This window comes from Dama dama, chromosome 20 (assembly GCF_033118175.1).
Source record: "Dama dama isolate Ldn47 chromosome 20, ASM3311817v1, whole genome shotgun sequence".
NCBI classification, from domain to species: Eukaryota; Metazoa; Chordata; class Mammalia; order Artiodactyla; family Cervidae; genus Dama; species Dama dama.
Window position 1 is genome coordinate 91,516,838 of NC_083700.1, and position 19,390 is coordinate 91,536,227.

Below are 19,390 nucleotides of genomic sequence, written 5' to 3' on the forward strand. Positions count from 1 at the left end.
TCTCTGCTTTTGCTTCCACATTTACAACCAGAATGAACTTACTGAAGTCTAGATCTATGATAATGATAATGTTACTCTCCTTACTAAACATTTGTAATGTCTTACCATTATTCCTGTAAGTAATAATAGCTAACATTTATTGAGCTTATTATGTGCATCATTATGATTATTACCTCCATTATCCTTTTTTGACATGCAGTGAAACTGAGGCTTAGAAGGGCTCTTTCAAAAATTGTTTCTTCCTTATCTCTTCAGCCTGATATTTTGACTCTGCTTTGATTCTGAACTTTCTACCTCCAGCAACTAGTTTAGTAGTATAGTAGATGGTCAGTGTAGGAATGTATCTTATTTAAAAAAATCCTATGAGCTTGGTACTAGTAACTACATACTGTAGACGAAAAATAGAATTTGGTAGGTTAGATAACTTCCTCAATGTTGTGCAGCTTAGTTATTGCAGAACTTGGATTCTAGCCAAGATATTTCTGGCTTCAGAGTGATTGTTTTTAACCATTAGTACTTTATTATCTACATAGTTGGCTTTGGAGGAAATTTAAATAATATATATAGCAAAGTTCTCAGATAATAAGGAATTTGATTTGACATTTTATTAACACCTTCATTAATAAAATGTTGGACATAGCATCTGTTGACTGAATAGAAATGCACAGCCTAAAAGTTGAGAGTTATATTTAACTTGACGGGTTCCCTGAGGACTTCAAGCCTGGGAAGCATCTCAGATGCTTTTTCAAGCCTGGGAAGCATCTCAGATAATGCTGAAAAAACTGTTCTAAAGTGGCAAGGGGGATCAGGGAGCCAGGATATATAGGAGTTTTTTGCAACAAGAGACCAGGTGGTTGAAACATCAAAACATTACTGTTAATAAAAGAAAATGAGATATCTCAAGATAAGGAATTTAGTGCTTTTCTATGTATGGGAAGATGCAAGAGTCTGGACTCACTGAAATCATTCCTTTGATAGCATCTCAGCTATCTGGGGCCAGTATCCTGTGTTTTTTCATGCTGAGTTTCCTTAGGACGCACTGTCCCTGTGGCTGTAATGTGATGGTTTGATGGCTGTAACATCCTTTGTTTACTGATATGGTAGGCAGTATTTTAGTTCTCATATTCTAGACTTGAAACTTTCAGGTCAGTCATTACCTGTTTCATTGGAAAATAAAGGAAAATCGCTAGAAAGGTGAATTGACTACCCAAAGTTACAGAATATATTAAGTCATAGAACTTGTCCTAGATCATTGAATTCCCCACTTCAGTCTTACTACACATGATTCATAAAACTAATTTTTGTTACTTCCTTACTTTCAGTTCTTTAAGCTTGAATTTCCAGATTGTAAATCAAGATACTGAATTTCATTTTATTAAAAGTATTTCTTTAAAATTGACAGAATATCAGCTTGCAAGACCCTCTGACGCAAACAGAAAGGAAATGTTGTTTGGAAGCCTTGCTAGACCTGGACATCCTATGGGGAAATTTTTTTGGGGTAAGAGACTAAATACTTCATCCTGTTTCATATTTTCTAGTAAAGAAAGATTGAGAGCATGAAGGGTTTATAAAGAATGGAAAGGTAAGGTAGTTAGGTACTTTTTACGTTTTGGGGTAGATAGGTAGCTTTTCAAATAGAAAGCAGTTAAGTATGCCTATATTTTGGTTCCCTAATGTTGGATATATGAGGAATAGCACCTAATATTTAGAAAATGTTCTTTGGGTGCCAGATGCTCTACTACCACAGTGTGAATTATCCCATTTAATCGTCATAACAATGTTATGAACCTGGATACCATTATAATCTCCATTTAAAGATAAAGAAACGGGCTCAGAGAAGTTAATTTGCTTAAATATGATAATGGTGGATGTGGAATTTGAACCTCTTAAAAAACTGTGTTATAAAATATGTGCTTTACCCCAACCTGAATTTGCCTTTATCAACAGAGATTGAGCAGTGATTTCTCTAGTAGTTTTTGAGCTGTGACCTAATTTTGTTTAATTGGTAAGCTGTTTGAATGGTGTCTGTTTTTCATAATGGCTGTTTCTTATTGTTAGAATTCAGTTATTATAGCCTTATATTAATCCTCTTGACAACAGAGTAGAATCTGGAATGAGTTGGCCTAATAGCATTTAGACCAGTCATTCAAAGGATGATTTGCTTGTTTGCTTGTTTGTACAGTTGTATACTTTTTTTTTTTTTTTTTTCCCAGTTGTATACTCTTTATATGGCATCCTGGCTGTGTGTGGTTTATGTTTAAGAATTATGCAGAATATTACTAAAATAATTCATAGATAAAACCTGATAGACAATTATTAAGAAAGGAAATGTAAGGCAAGTACTGTTGTTGAGGTATTGCTAACTGGAGATTAATTCCTTATGTGTTAAAATATACCTTGAAATCGTTCCTTGTGAATTTTTGTCTTATTATTATAAACTGTTTCAGTATTTCGAGTTGCTTGGGTTGTTTCCTTAGTTGTCTATAGTAGCAGAGGGTGCGTTGTCAGTGTAGAGACTTTTAATACAGTAAACTTAGTCATATCTATAATCTTTTTCATTTTTTTATAGGAAATGCTGAAACTCTCAAACATGAGCCCAAAAGAAACAATACTGATACACATGCTAGATTGAGAGAATTCTGGATTCGTTACTATTCTGCTCATTACATGACTTTAGTGGTTCAGTCCAAAGGTAATATTGTCTACTATGGCCCTTAGAATTACTTGAAAGTACTGCTTTCTTAGGATTTGTCTGTCACATCAGTGTTGCTGTGCACTGTTAACTTACTTTAGTGCTTGATCCTAATATGAACTAAAGGATATCTGAATTTGAAGAGGCAAAGCTCAGGGACACACAAGGTCATCTGATTCTCAGGCAAATGTTTTTTCTTTTATAGACATAAGTCTTATCTCATGGCTAGTGTTAGTGTATTAATGTACTAATAGATTGTGAATTGGTCTGTTGAGCAACATTTGGCTGCTGCCTTTATCATCTCTGCTTTTGCATTTAATCTGTGTTAATCATAAACTCTTAGAGGGCACAGTGCTTGTCTTTTCATCATTACATAGCATCCAATAAAATGGCATGATTAATTGAAGCCTATCAATTAAGTATCTGAAATGTAAAAATATTGGTCAGTACCTCTACACTTTTCCTTCTTTTTTTTTTTTTTCTTTTATCTTTAGTGAAGATAATGTTTTATCAACTTTTCTCATTAAAGAAATCATAGTATCTTTTGTTTTCTTTATATTTTATTCTCCTTAGGTTACTTTTCAAAGTCAGTCATTTGCTGAACTATATATTTTGATATACCTCATATTTGATATACATTTGATATACCTCAGTTTGTATATTTCTTTTTAAAAAACAAATTTTCTCACCCTAATGTAATTCTCCTTTTTATAAAATTTTGCTCTCTCATTGTCAAAATTAAGGTCAGAGCTGACTTGGCACTTAATTATAAAACATTTTTATATTTAGAATAAAAATTAGTCCAGTAAAGTTGACATGAACATAAGGTTATGGATATGGTATGGCAGTTAGACTGCAAATGTGCATCTCAATTTCTTTTACAACATTTATTAAAATAGGCAATTCTATATTTAGTATGTAATGTTAGTTTGCAATTTTAAACTAATTTTTGTTTCCAGATCTGTCGTGAACATGCATTTTTCTTCAACTGGGTGTTGCTTCTTTTGCATTCTTTTCTTCAGTGATAGCAAATATAAGTATAGTAATGCTTCTTGCAAATTTCTAAAATAAGTCCCACATATTCGGTAAGGAACTTTGTCCAATCTAGAGTCAGTTGGGAGCATCAGCATTTATTGTATCATTTACAAGTTAAATATCAATATAAATAGTATGGAGTAAATTTAGAACTTGATTACTGATTTGCATCTTGTGTTATAAATCCTGGGGCATCTCTTTTTGAGTTAGTGAAACTTATGTGTCTATTGGAACTAACAAGTAATATCCAGTGATGGTAACGAATCACTGGGATAAGACTAAAAGATTTCCTTTTTCATTTAGAACTCCTGTTTTACTAGAAATTTCAAAAGAACTTCTTATGAAATATAAGAAAAAGAATCGAGAGAAGATAGAAATCATATCAACCTAAGAAGACCTCAGCAAGTGTATATTGGAGTAAAACAAATGGAATATAATAGTACTGATGAGCTGCTGAGAAGGGTCAGTGTAGTTAGTGTAGGTTAGTTAAGAGAAACCTTCTTAGAGGAGGTAAGTTTTGAAATGGTGATTGATACATTCTCATCTCTTGGTCCTTCAGTCTTGCCTAGCAAAACTTTTTTTCTACTTGTGTGCTTTCTCTAAATTCACTAGGAAAAAAGAATAAAGGAGTCTTAACAAAATTAAATTATATGTATCTCAAGGTTTTCTTAAATATTGTTATTTTTCCTGTTACTGATTACTCGTTAAGGAGTGGCAAGTGATGCCCAAATTAAAGTATTCCTTTGTTTTATAGCTAAAGATCCATGAGAAATCTAATTGCATTTCTACTTTTAATAACAACATTGCCTTTCCCTGTCTCCTTCCTGCCTTCTCCACAAAGAAACTCTGGATACTTTGGAAAAGTGGGTGACTGAAATCTTCTCTCAGATACCAAACAAGTAAGACATTTATTTTCATAAATCATACACCTATGGAGTTAAAGAGGCCGCTTTTTGCTTTTAGTTTATTTTTTAAACAGATGATTAAATTAAAACCTGAAGTAGTTTGGATAACACAGCAAGATAACACAGCCTTTGAGAGGGAAAACTGACTTGAATACCCAAGTTTCCATAGTTTCTGTAGTTCAAAACTTCCAAGCTTGTAAACTTATAGTAAGCAGTAACTTTGAAGAATTTATGCCTCATTTTATGTTTGTTCAGAGCTTTTCTGTTACTGTGTCCAGTGCTTGAAACTCTGATATTATTGTGTTGAGAGGTAGAATATACATATACTTACACGTATCCCTTGCCTCAGAACAAATTATGTTCTGAAGGTTTGTTTTTTAAGTCCATGGTTTGGAACTTGGAAAGCTTTTCCCTTACAAAAGAATAATCTTGTAGATGATAATTGACTTTACATATTGCCTGAAAAGCCTGTTGCATATATTCAAATCAAATTGCCTTTTATTAGAAATTGGATGTAGAGTTCCAGCTCAGAAAGCTACTATTTTTTGGTCTACTTCAAATTCATAAAAATAATACACATATTTAAAAGATACTTTCTTGTTACATTTTTCGTTACAGAGAATTAAAAAAATTTAATTGTTAAGCAGATAAGTCTCTTCCCACTCTTAGCAGTTTGCATTTTAGTAAACTAAATGAAATCAGATTTTTTTTTCTTGTATCAGGTGAGTAAGCCAGACTTTTTCCAGTTCTTCATTCCAAGACAATTTGTTTTAAATTTATGAAAGATAAATTAGTTTTAAAAATGTTAGAATTATTTGTAATAACAACTGATTGGTTATGATTATCTTGCTTAATGTAAATTTGCATTGATACTAGCAGTACTTTTAAGTATGGAAAGATAATGAAAGCCATGCCAATGTTATGGGGTTGTTTTGTTTGTTTTGATAAGAAGTGAATATTAGCTTCTTAAGTGTCAAGTGACAGATTGAAATGTGTTTCACTGTGAAACTTTACTAATAAAATCATAAGTATATTGAATAGAGGGGCTTCCCTGATGGCTCAGATGGTAAAGAATCTGCTTGCAATGCGCGAGACCTGGGTTCGATCCCTGGGTTGGGAAGACCCCCTGGAGGAGGGCATGGCCACCCACTCCAGTATTCTTGCCTGGAGAATCCCCATGGACAGAGGAGCCTGGCAGGCTACTGTCCATGGGGTCACAAAGAGTCAGACAAGACTCTAAGTTGCTCCATATGTGCTGAGCAACTAAGCACAGCACATATGGAAGAGAGGGATTCACTAGGTCTTGTTGGTCAATCCCTGATAAGAACTTTAAATTTAAAAAATTCTTTTAAATATTATCCATTAAGAACTTTGGTTCCTTAATCAGACAGGTTAAAAAGTCTTCTGGGTAGTTAATACTGATTTCATATTGACCATGTTTAGGAGAAATATTAGTTAACAGTATATTCAACTCTGTGCGAAGCCTTTAGAAGGAAGAATCCAAGTTTTTTAATACCACAGTGCTTAATACCATACTTTATTCCTAAGAATCACTCAGTGTGTATTTGTTGTATCAAAAAAATATCTCTAGTATAAATTTTCTCTCTGAAATGGCTTTCTATTAAGAGGAAAACTAAAGTTGAATGGGACTGATAGAGACAGTAAATATTGGGAGGGGAGGTCCCTTCAATTCATTGTTTTCTGTCTCCCATGAGTTTTAAAAGTATTTGAGTTATTGGGGCTGAAGTTAAGAATAGTTTGTGTAGTTCAGGATTTTGTGGCTTTCTTGCCATCTATTTGCTTATGCCTAAGATGCTTCTCAACCAGGGGTGCATAGAATAGATTATAAATACCTATCAGCTTAGGTATCCCTAAAGATACTGCTTATAAAGGCTTTTGCCAATTAAATTTTAATGTATTTGTTTTATTTTCAGTGGGTTACCCAAACCAAACTTTGGCCATTTAACGGATCCATTTGACACACCAGCATTTAACAAACTTTATAGAGGTTCGTGAACCAAAGGTTTAAAACTATTTGAAATAACTTTAGCACATTCTCTAAAACTTAATCGGGGCTGCCAATTTTCTTTGAAAATGAGAATACAACAGAAAGTACAGCTAGATTGGAAAGGAGGTAGACAGACAATGGAAATCCAACTAGTGACAGATGGTAGGCCGCTAACTAGTAGCAGATCATTGGTCTGGGTCCTGATGCCGCTTGAGTCTGTTTTGTGCTTTCTTCCTGTTTTATCTCTCATTTCCTTTTGTTCCTGGTGTTTTTTGTTTCTTTCCTATTTTATCTATAATCTGCTCTTTTTTGCCTTTTAAAGACAAAAATAGAGGATGGGAAAACACTTTGGAAATAACTTCCTTTTATCTTCACTATAAAACTAATTTTTATTAAATGAGACAAATTTAGTATTAGAAAAAGATGGGTGAGGGGAGTCACCCATAAATCTTACCATCCAGAGAAGTGGTTTTGGCAAATTTTCTTTTGAGTCTCTGTACATATATTTTCTTAACATAGTTGAGATTATAAAGTATATACACTTCTGTCTCTTGCTTTTTTCGTTTAATATTATGTTTGTAATAACTGCCCAATGAGCCATTACATGGTTATGCTATAATTTACTTAATAATTTGCCTATGGTGAATATTACAAAAGCATTCCTAATTCACTATTTCTTTACTTTTTTTATCATGGCAAATATTTTCCTTTCTCCTAATTGGCTAATTATTCCCTTCTCCTTCACCCCAGTTGCCAGTCTCTTTCCTCTTTGTTTTCTCTGACCAGTGACTTTTGTCACACTCTTTATTTGCTGCTGCCTCCATTCTAACTAAGCTGACTCTTCCCAGAGACAACTTATTTTTGGTTGTATTTTTTCTGACTGTAGATTTTCTCTTCAAAGAATCATAGAATAGTAGCACTGGGAAGAATCTTAAGAGGTACTTTAGTTTATCCCAACTCATCATACCATAACAGATTCAGAAGGAGTTAAATACAGTTTATTTTCTCAAAATCATATAAAATCACATAGCAAGATAGTAGTAGGGCTAGATTTCAGCCATGGGTCTCCTTATTCCTAGTCATGTACCTCTTCTTGCAAGAAGGGATCCATCTTTTGGGGTGTTCATATTTTCGTAGTTCTTTTATCCATGCCTTCTCTATCTGTGAAACCAAATTGAAAAGAAATTTACAAAATTGCACTATTCAAAGTGGAAAATTGGCAACTTGAAATAATAATTGCATTGTGTTTAACTTTCCCCTGCTTATTAGAGGATGAAATATATTGAATTTTTTAAAATTTCATGTAACATAGTATATATAAGTTGTGGAGAAACACTTATGTCTGCTCTTCTGAAAAATATTTTTGTTCAGTCGTTCCAATTAGAAAAATCCATGCTCTGACCATCACATGGGCACTTCCCCCTCAACAGCAGCATTACAGGTAAGAGTTCAAAGGCAAATTTACTCCATTAGATACTTCCTGAGAGTCATATTTTATTTATTTATTTAATTTATTTTACAACATTGTATTGGTTTTGCCATACATTGACTTGAATCAGCCATGGGTGTACATGTGTTCCCCATCCTGAACCCCCCTCCCCCCGCCCCCCCCACCTCTCTCCCCACCCCATCCCTCTGGGTCATCCCATGCACTGGCCCCAAGCATCCTGTTTCATGCATCGAACCTGGACTGGCAATTCGTTTCACGTATGATAATTTACATGTTTCAATGCCATTTTCCCATATCATCCCGCCCTCGCCCTCTCCCACAGAGTCCAAAAGACTGTTTAATACATCTGTGTCTCTTTTGCTGTCTTGCATACAGGGTTATCGTTACCATCTTTCTAAATTCCATATAGATGCATTAGTATACTGTATTGGTGTTTTTCTTTCTGGCTGACTTCACTCTGTATAATAGGCTCCAGTTTCATCCACCTCATTAGAACTGATTCAAATGTATTCTTTTTAATGGCTGAGTAATATTCTATTGTGTATAAAAGCATACTGAGTGGTTTAAATTTGGGCACTCAGATTTATAAATGCAGTGTCCCAGATGATAAACTGGGACACTACTACTCCAGGATTTTTGTCTTTGCTATGTGTTTTAATATCTTTCTGCATATAAAAGCTAGAGTTTTCTTAGGATTAGTTGCTTTTCCTGAGTGTTTGAAATTACGTATCTTAGTGTGAATGCTAACTTTTGTAATAACTTCTTTAGTACTTTGATTATAAGTATATATTAGCTTATGATTTGTTAGTGGTGACCATTTAGTTTGATCTTGTGAAAAGTAAAATTAAGTAATTTTGAGCCTAGCATACAACTACAGAGTAAATCTCAAGAACTTACTTGAGTTGGGAATGAGTTAGGTCAGATTTTTAGAAGATAGGAAAACATTTGTTTATTCTTAAAATTATCTTACAGGAGCAATATACATGAGCTAAGAAGTTCTTTAAAGGTTAGGATCATTAAGTGGCTACAAAGGCTTTTCCCATTAGAAATAAATGCTAGTGAACTGATAAAACGTTAACTTAAGTTTCTAAAACTATTACCAACATAACAAACCCAAGAAGACACACAAGCAGAAGGAAAGAAAAGTAATGTGTATTGCTTAAGCTCAGTTCAGTAAAAAATACTTTTAACAATCTAGTCCCATGAAGTTAACAAACAAGATCAGTATGCCTCCATTTAGAAAGCAGAGAACATGTGTGTTGTCTATTTGGTTTTTTTTAGTGTAGGAATAATATAGGAAGTAGTAATATTCATTGATTGTATGTTAGAGTATCCAAAAAAATGTTAAAATGATCATATGCATATTTAAAAGTTTATCCCATTTGTTTTAAATTTTGATTAGAAAAATAGTATGCTTACATAATATTAAGGACAAAGAATATTAAGTAAAAAGTAAAACTCTGCATCTCCTTTGTCCTCACAAGTATGCCTAACATTAATAGATTCTTATATATCCTTCAGACATTAAAATAATAAATATAAAACATCTTTTTATGGAAATGGAATTATACTATCTATACCATTCTTCCTCTTCTTTGCATTTTCTTATTCTGTTTTCTTAATTAGCAAAGCCTTGTTTACCCTCTGCCTGATTACTAAAGTAATTCATTGTAGAAATCTTGAGAACTACTAAAAAGTAGAAAAAAGTCATCCGTGATGCTGTTTTCCAGAGACTGTACCATTTCTATATGTTTTGATCCAGTTTTTTTTTTAATGGAGTGTGTATTTGTTTTAATCCGATGTTTATTCCAAATATATGAACTTCCAGTAAATTAGCTTTTGTGGGGAAAAATTTGTTTACAAAGAAGCAAGTGTTTTTGTCTTGCTGCTATCAAATTAATTATAATTTCATATTTAATGGAATTTATGTAAAAATAAGTTTATAACCATATTCTCAAATATCAGTCTCAGAAGTAAGATTTTCTAAAGTAAAATTAAGGTATTTGTACCTTAATATTTTAAAATTTCTGATCTTAACTTTTTTTTTTTAAGGGTGAAACCGCTTCATTATATCTCTTGGCTGGTTGGACATGAAGGCAAAGGCAGCATTCTTTCTTACCTTAGAAAAAAGCAAGTATTTAATAAATATTTTCAGTGTAGCAATCTGTGAAAAATAATAGACAAAATTTTTATAGAACCATGAGTCCTAAATTACATAAAAGGTTAGCTCTAATTAAGAATTTGTATTTGAACAATAATAAAGTCAATTATTTAAATGCTGTAGATCTCCAGTCTTTCTCAACCCAGAAGGTGGACTTTAATGAAAACTTCATTGGGAGGATAAATTATAGAAATATGTGGGACTGTGAACAGCCGTGTGGTTTAGAAAATAGCCAGAATGTCTCCTAAAGCATTCAAGCACTTGTTTAAATTGCCTAGTCAAATAATAGAAATATAACTTTAGAATCAGGACCAAAACACATTAAAGTAATTCGTTGCTTGACTTTTCCATACACTATTCAAGAATGGAAGGTGGATGAGAAATTTAAATACTTTAAAACATTGATGTGTACTAAATTATTCAAAGAAAGCTGAGGGGGCAGGGTTACTAGAAAAAAAAGTGAATGAAATTAAATATATTCTTTATATAATAAATGTAATTTGATTTTAGATCTACATAACCTTTTTATCTTACAGTACTTTATTAGAATTTCAAATTTTTCATTCTGGCTGCTTCTTTTCTCATTTTAGACTTTCAGGATTATTCTAGTCAGAATACAGTCTTACTGATTCTTTCCTACATAACCTGTGCAGGCAGGTTAGCTGATGGTCTCAAAGAGCTTACTTAACATTCTAAGTAGGGATGTATCTGAAGTGTTTTTTAAGGCTTATTCTGGGAAATCATTCGAAACGGGATGTGAGAAATGCCTCCCAGGGGAATTCCCTGTGATTAGGACTCCATGCTTTAACTGCCAAGGGCCCAGATTCAGTCCCTGGTGGGGGAACCAAGATCCTGCAAGCTGAGCAGTGTGGCCAAAAAAGAGAGAAAGAGAAATGCTTTCCAGAAAACATGGCTTCTAATATTTTGTGCTGTTCTCTTCAACAAAAAATTACTGTAACTTCATGAAACTGTTGTTTTACTGTGTTGTAATATTAGGGTTTCCATTGAAGGAGTAAATACAGCTATTATTTCCTCCTGGTCATTTCTGTATGCACTGCAATTCCTTGGGAAGCTTTGTACTTTGTAAAAAAATTGTACTTTTAAACTTACTGTTGGAAAGCATGTTTGCTTCAAAGTCTGGGCTTCCCAAATTTTACATGGAAAGCCTATCTATTTTGTTAATTTGAAGCATTTGTGGACTGTCAATCCCCAGATACTGATGGGAATAATTTTTTCTCCTCACTGTAGGTGCTGGGCTCTTGCACTCTTTGGCGGAAATGGTGAGACAGGATTCGAGCAAAATTCTACTTACTCGGTGTTCAGCATTTCTATTACATTGACTGATGAGGGTTATGAACATTTCTATGAGGTAATTAATTAAAATGGAGGGGTTTTTAAGTTATATAGATACCACTTTATGCAAAAGTATAATTAGATACTTTGTTTTTAGGTTGCTCATACTGTCTTCCAGTATTTAAAAATGCTGCAAAAGCTTGGCCCAGAGAAAAGGTAATGTTTATATATATACACTTACTAGAATTAGGCCAAGGGTCAATCCTAATATGTTTTAACCTTCAGGCTGCCAATAGACATGGATTAGGCCTACCTTGATGATGTTCCAGGCATTTCTTGCTTAAACTCCACTTACCTAGGGACTCCCCTGGTGGCTCAGATGGTAAAGAATCTGCCTGCAGTGCAGGAGACCCAGGTTCCATCCCGGGTCAGGAAGATCCCCTGGAGAAGGGAATGGCAGCCAACTCCAGTATTCTTGCCTAGAGAACCCTATGGAGCCTGGTAGCCTACAGTCCATGGGGTCGCAAAGAGTCAGACACAATTGAGCGACTGATACTTTTCACTTTTAAATTTCTGTTGTTGGTTCCATACCCTTATTCTTCTACATGTGAATGTATGTTAAATATACAGGTTATATAGGCATTCTGTTTATTTTTATACTTCTCTTTTCTTGCTCATGATTCCAGTGAGAAATTTAAATATGTCTTCTAATTATAATTTTCTTCTTTCACAGAATTTTTGAAGAGATTCAGAAAATTGAAGATAATGAATTTCATTACCAAGAACAGGTACTGGAAGTCAAATTCTTTTTGAATATTGTCTGTGACCAAGTTGAAACTGGTATGGACATTGTTCCTCTTTTTGGAAGTGTGACTAGAGTTTTAATTCTGCCACTGTCTGTCATGTGAGTCTCAAGATGGCCTTGAGGCTATCTGAAAATTACCTCTTGTGTTTTTGAGCATTTATATTGAGTAACAGAAAATTAGGCAGATTGACACAGGTCATTTGTTGGGTAGCAGTCATTCATCTGTGTAGTCATTTAGTCTGTGGATCCCTCTGATCCCTGTGATAAACGTTGATGGAGAGCTTATATTTTGGGAATTCAGATACTGTGAGTACACTTTACAGGGCGATGTGAAGTGACTGCTATTTGTAGTGTTAGAAACAGTGTACTTTGTGCTTTCAGGGTGAGGAAAGCATTTGTCTTGATTGGAATAGGGCAGGGAAGGCTTTATAGGTATAATAAATTTGAATTGAATTCAGTATTAAAAAATAGGTAAAGTTTAGACACATTCTAAGTATTAGGAAGCACATAAGTAAGGAACTCTGGGGTACTGTGAAAAAGGAAATGGTCCTTCTTTTCTTCAGCATAGAGTATACGAAAGGATGAAAGGAAAGGTAAAAAGTTTAAAGCAGGTTTTTAAAAAATCCCCTTTTTGTGTCTTGGATCCCTTTGGAATCTCTTGAATCCTTTGGACCCCTCCTCAGAACAATCTCTTATCTCTTCATTTTTTTAAACTCTCAGAAACATCGCCCTAGTGGTACAGTGATCACTGATATATCCCTCATCCTGGGTTTACTAGTTCCTAATATGTTACCATATTTTCTTTCTTCTTTCTCTCTCATGCCTCTTCTTATTTATGTGTGTGTGTATGTATTTTTTGGAGGTTTCATAATTACAGTCAGCATGATACCTCTTACCATGCATCTGCTACTTACAAATGTATTCTTACATAACCTTACTAAAATTGTCATGCTCAGAAAATTTAACATTGAAACAATACTGTTAAGTATTATACAGACCATAGAATAATAGGTTTTTTTGTTTTGTTTTTATATTTTTTATTTAAGTATAGTTGATCTATAGTATTATGTGTTAGTTTCAGATGTGCAGCAAAGTGATTCAGTGATGTATGTGTATCTATATATTGTATATATCAGGTTATTTTCCATTGTAGGTTATTATAAAATATTGAATATAGTTCATTGTGCTATACAGTGAGTCCTTGCTGCTTATCTCTTTTATGTATAGTAATTTGTATCTGTATCTATACTCCTAATTTATCCCACCCCCATCCCTTTCGCCTTTAATAACTATAAGTATATGAGGACAAGGTTGTAAAAGCTATAAGCTTCCAGTTGCTGTTGATTCCTATGCAGTCTGCTCTATATGATTGAAGTCATTTGAAATTGAAATCTTATTCTATGAAAACAGAGAGCTGTTGTGATTTATTTTGGCCATCTGATGGTCCTATAGACATAGTCTCTAAATAGATTGATAGGCCTAGAACCCACAAGTCCTTCCATCAACCTTAGCAGTTGATGGAAAAAAACCTGATTTTTTTTGGTGTTCCTGTCAGCTGTTGTCACAGTGTTGTGGGCTGGAACTGTGTTAGGGAAGAGTGGGAGTAAGAATTGTGGGCCAGCCATAAGTAATACCCATATTCTTTTTTTAGGGATTGGATTTTTAGCATTAGTTGAGTAACATTTTCTTTCTGCCCCTCTAGTTCCTTCTTAGCAAGACATTTCAAGATACCTTTTCTGTAGCTCCCATTTTGTAGCTCATTTTTTTTTTACCTTTAGTGCAGTGTTACTGAATGCTTGTCTTAATTTTAAAATATGAATCCAAAAGATTTTAGACTAAAACCTAATTAGAACAAAGAACAAATGTGAATGGTTCATCTCTGAACTTCTAAATTTTAACTCAAGTAGCTCAGCTTATTTCAGCTTTTATTTATTTCTGTTTTACTAACAAAGTTGACCTATCTTCTCTTCAGACATTTTTCTTGTTTTCATCAGTAAAGAAAAATAGAAATGCTCTTTCAGACTGTTTAAACCAGTCTTTTATAACTAAGAAATTTAAAAATAATTTTTATTTCACATGGGAACTTGGACTCAGCATATATAAATATATATAATGTGTAATACAATTAGGAGTGTAAAGTGGTGCAGCTGCTTTAGAAAACAGTGAACTCCTTAAAAAGTTTTGCATTGAGATACCCTACAAGCCAGCAGTTACTGGCTTACAGGTATATACCCAGGAGAATTGAAAATGTATGTCCACATAAATACATGTATACTTGTGTTCATAGCAGCATTATTCATTATAACCAAAATGTGGAAGCCAAATGTCCTTCACTGAATGAATGGCTAAACAAAATGTAGAATTTTCATACTGTGGAATATTATTCAGCATAAAAAGGAATTAAGTACTAATTCATTCTACAACATGCATAAACTTTGAAAACATTATGCTAAGTGAAGGAAGCCAGACACCACAGGTCACAGGTCACAGGAATCACACCACATGATTCACTTTATATGAAATATCCAGAAAAGGTAAATTGTACAGCCAGAACACAGACTGATGGTTTTCAGCAGCTAGGGGTTGTGAGTAACTGGGAGCAACTGCTTAGTGGGTATGGAAGTTTCTGTTTGGACTGATGAAGATATTCTGAAACTAGAATATCAACAGATATAAATGATATAAATGATGATTATACAACTTTATAAATATACCAAAACCCACTGAGTTATATACTTTTATTTTTAATTGTATACCTTAAAAGTAGATTTTATGGTATGTGAATTTTTTTTTTTTTTTTTTTTTGGTATGTGAATTTTATCTTTAAAAAAAGTAAAGGATAGCATTCAAGTGTTTTTTTCTAGTACTTTCTGCATCACATTGGCACTGTGATGCAGTGTCCTGTTTTTGCATAGGAAATATTGAGTCACTCAATTTAGTATCATGCTATTTGTTAACTTATAAAGTTAACTTATAAATAAGTGGCTGGTGAAAATAACTGGTTAAAAAATTTTGAACACAGAGGGAATCATTTTATTTCTTTTTCTTCTCTGATTGATGTAGCTAGGACTTCCAAGACTGTGTTTAATAATGGTGATGAAAGTGGATACCCCTGTCTTGTTCCTGATCTCAGGGAGAATGCTTTCAGTTTTTCACCATTGAGAATAATGTTTGCTGTAAGGCTTATCACATATGGCCATTACTGTGTTGAGGCAGGTTCCTTCTATGCCCATTTTTAGAACAGTTTTAATCATGTATGGGTGCTGAATTTTGTCAAAGGCTTTTTCTGCATCTGTTGAGATTATCATATGGTTTTTATCTTTTGATTTGTTAATATGGTGTATCACATTGATTGATTTGCATATATTGAAAGAGTCCTTGCATCCCTGGCATAAACCCAGCTTGATCATGATGTATGATCTTTTTGATGTGTTGCTGAATTCTATTTGCTAAAATTTTGTTGAGAATTTTTACATCTATGTTCATCAGTGATATTGGCCTATAGTTTTCTCTTTTTGTGTTGTCTTTGTCTGGTTTTGATATCAGGGTGATGGTGGCCTCGTAGAATGAGTTTGGAAATGTTCCTTCCTCTGCAGTTTTTTGAAAGATTTTTAGAAGGATAGGCATTAGCTCTTCTCTAAATGCTTGATAGAATTCTCCTGTGAAGCCATCTGGTCGTGGGCTTTTGTTTTTTGGGAGATTTTTGATCACAGCTTAAATTTCAGTGCCTGTAATTGGGTTGTTCATAATTTCTGTTTCTTCCTGTTTCAGTCTTGGAAGAAGACTCTGTCCATTTCTTCCAGGTTATCCATTTTCTTGACATATAGTTGTTCTTAATACTCTTATAATCCTTTGTATTTCTGTATTGTCTGTTGTAACCTCTCCTTTTTCATTTCTAATTTTGTTGATTTGATTCTTCTTTCTTTTTCTTGATGAGTCTTGCTAAAGGAGTGTCAATTTTATCTTCTCAAAGAACCAGCTTTTAGTTTCATTAATCTTTACTATTGTTTCTTTCATTTCTTTTTCATTTATTTCTGCTCAGATCTTTATGATTCCTTTCCTTCTACTAATTTTGGGGGTTTTTTTTGTTCTTTTTCCAGTTGTTTTAGGTGTAAAATTAGGTTGTCTATTTGATGTTTTTCTTGTTTCTTGAGGTAGGATTGTATTGCTATAAACATCCCTCTTAGAACTGCTTTTGCTGCATCCCATAGGTTTTGAGTTGTCGTGTTTTCATTGTCATTTGTTTCTAGAAATTTTTTTATTTCCCTTTTGATTTTTTCAGTTATCTGTTGATTATTTAGTCTGTTTAGGTTATTAAACTTGTTTAATCTCCACGTGTTTGTGTTTTTTCTTGTAATTGATGTCTAGTCTCATAGCGTTGTGGTCGGAGAAGATGCTTAATACAATTTTAATTTTCTTAAATTTACTGAGGTTTGATTTGTGACCCAAGATGTGGTCTATCCTGGAGAATGTTCCATGTGCACTTGAGAAGAAGGTGTAGTCTTCTGCATTTGGGTGGAATGTCCTGAAGATATCAATGAGACCCATCTCATCTAATGTATCATTTAAGACTTGTGTTTCTTTATTAATTTTCTGTTTTGATGATCTATCCATTGGTATGAGTGGGGTGTTAAAGTCTCCTATTATTGTGTTACTGTCAATTTCTCCTTTTATGTCTGTTAGTGTTTGTCTTGTGTATTGAGGTGCTCCTCTGTTGGGTACATAGATATTTACAACTGTTATGTCTTCCTCTTGGATTGATTCCTTGATCATTATGTAGTTGTCCTTCCTTATCTCTTATAATTTTCTTTATTTTAAGGTCTGTTTTGTCTGATAAGAGGATTACTACTCCAGCTTTCTTTTGCTTCCTATTTGCATGGAATATATTTTTCCATCTTCTCACTTTCAGTCTATATGTGTCTTTATGTCTGAAGTGGGTTTCTTGTAGACAGCATACATATGGTCTTATTTTTGTATCCATTCAGCCAGTCTGTGTCTTTTGGTTGGAGCATTTTAACCCATTTAACATTTAAAGTAATTATTGATAAATGTTCCTATTGCTGTTGTCTTAATTTTGGGGGTTTATTTTGTAGATCTTTTTCTTCTCTTGTATTTCTTGACTATATAAATCCCTTTAACATTGTTGTAAAGCTGGTTTGGTGGAACTGAATTCTCTTAACTTTTGCCTTTCTGAAAAGCTTTTTATTTCTCCATCAATTTTGAATGAGATCCTTGCCAGGTACAGTAATCTTGGTTGTAGATTTTTCCCTTTCAGAACTTTAAATATATCCTGCCATTCCCTTCTGGCCTGCAGAGTTTCTGCTGAAAGAACAGCTGTTAAACCTATGGGGTTTCCCTTGTATGTTACTTGTTGCTTTTTTCTTGCTACTTTTAATGCTTTGTGTTTTAGTCTTTGTTAGTTTGATTAGTATGTGTCTTGGCCTATTTCTCCTTGGGTTTATCCTGTATGGGACTCTGTGACTCTTGGACTTGATTGACTATTTCCTTTTCCACGTTGCAGAAATTTTCAACAATAATCTCTTCAAAAATTCTCTCATACCCTTTCTTTTTCTCTTCTTCTGGGACCTCTGTAATTCGAATGTTGGTGCGTTTGATATTGTCCCAGAGGTCTCTTGAGACTATCCTCAGTTCTTTTCATTCTTTTTACTTTATTCTGTTCTTCGGAAGTTATTTCCACCATTTTATCTTCCAGCTCACTGATTCGTTCTTCTGCTTCAGATATTCTGCTATTGCTTCCTTCTAGAGTATTTTTGGAAAAGGCAATGGCACCCCACTCCAGTACTTTTGCCTGGAAAATCCCATGGACGGAGGAGCCTGGTAGGCTGCAGTCCATCGGCTAACTACGAGTCGGACATGACTGAATGACTTCACTTTCACTTTTCAGTTACACACATTGGAGAAGGAAGTGGCAACCCACTCCGGTGTTCTTGCCTTGAGAATCCCAGGGATGGGGGAACCTGGTGGGCTGCCGTCTATGGGGTTGCACAGGGTCGGACATGACTGAAGTGACTTAGCAGCAGCAACAGAGTATTTTTAATTTCTGTAATTGTGTTGTTTGTCTCTGTGTTTATTCTTTAATTCATCTAGGTCTTTGTTAATTGATTTTTACATTTTCTCCATTCTGTTTTCAAGGTCTTTGATCATCTTTACTGTCATTATTCTGAATTCTTTTTCAGGTAGTTTGCCTATTTCCTCTTCATTTATTTGGACTTCTGTGTTTCTAGTTTGTTCCTTCATTTCTGTAGTATTTCTCTGCCTTTTCAATATTATTTTTTTAAAACTTATTGTGTTTGAGGTCTCCTTTTCCCAGGCCTCAGGGTTGAATTCTTTCTTTCTTTTGGTTTGTGCCCTCCTAAGGTTGGTCCAGGGGTTTGTGTAAGCTTCATATTGGGTGAGAATTGTGCTGCATTTTTTTTTTTTTTTTAACCCCTTCTGATGGGCAAGGCTGAGTGAGGTGGTAATCCTGGATGATGATGATTGGGTTTGTATTTTTGTTTGGTTTGTTGTGTAGATGAGGCGTCCTGGATAGGGTGCTACTTGTGGTTGGGTGATGCTGGGTTTTGTATTCAACTGGTTTCCTTTGTGTGAGTTCTCACTATTTGATATTCCCTAGGGTTAGTTCTCTGGTAGCCTAGGGTCTTGGAGTCAGTGCTCCCACTCCCGAGGCTCAGGACTTGATCTCTTCATCTAGGACTGATGAGATAAAAATGACCTCTTTGTTTTTCAGACCTCTTGTTGTAGTTATTTCCAAAATCTGATCGACTACATCTTCAGTTTCCCTGCATCTCGCATGCCTCGGGAGCCACAGTTCCTCTATCAAGGGAGTGATTTTAAACAATAATAGCACTTGAAGGTGTGGGAGCTAAGTGAAATAGGCAAAGGAGATGAAGACATGCAGTCGTTGAGCTATAAAGTACATGAGTTATGGGGATGTAATGTACAGCATAGGGAATATAGTCAGTGACGTTATAGTAACTTTGTAGGATGACAGATGGTAACTAGACTTACTATGGTGATCAT

The 19,390-nt window shown here is 34.2% G+C and overlaps 1 protein-coding gene across 2 annotated transcripts in view; it reads left to right on the top strand.

The window, feature by feature from the left end:
- The window catches only part of NRDC (nardilysin convertase), a 105,298-nt gene that overhangs the window by 58,584 nt on the left and 27,324 nt on the right, over nt 1–19,390 (top strand). For both annotated transcript variants that reach the window (XM_061121912.1, XM_061121913.1), the window contains 9 exons: nt 1,403–1,498; nt 2,570–2,692; nt 4,569–4,626; nt 6,567–6,640; nt 8,012–8,081; nt 10,143–10,220; nt 11,500–11,620; nt 11,702–11,760; nt 12,278–12,332. In XM_061121912.1, the coding sequence (XP_060977895.1) occupies nt 1,403–1,498; nt 2,570–2,692; nt 4,569–4,626; nt 6,567–6,640; nt 8,012–8,081; nt 10,143–10,220; nt 11,500–11,620; nt 11,702–11,760; nt 12,278–12,332 (734 nt within the window). The remainder of the gene's footprint in view (nt 1–1,402; nt 1,499–2,569; nt 2,693–4,568; nt 4,627–6,566; nt 6,641–8,011; nt 8,082–10,142; nt 10,221–11,499; nt 11,621–11,701; nt 11,761–12,277; nt 12,333–19,390) is intronic.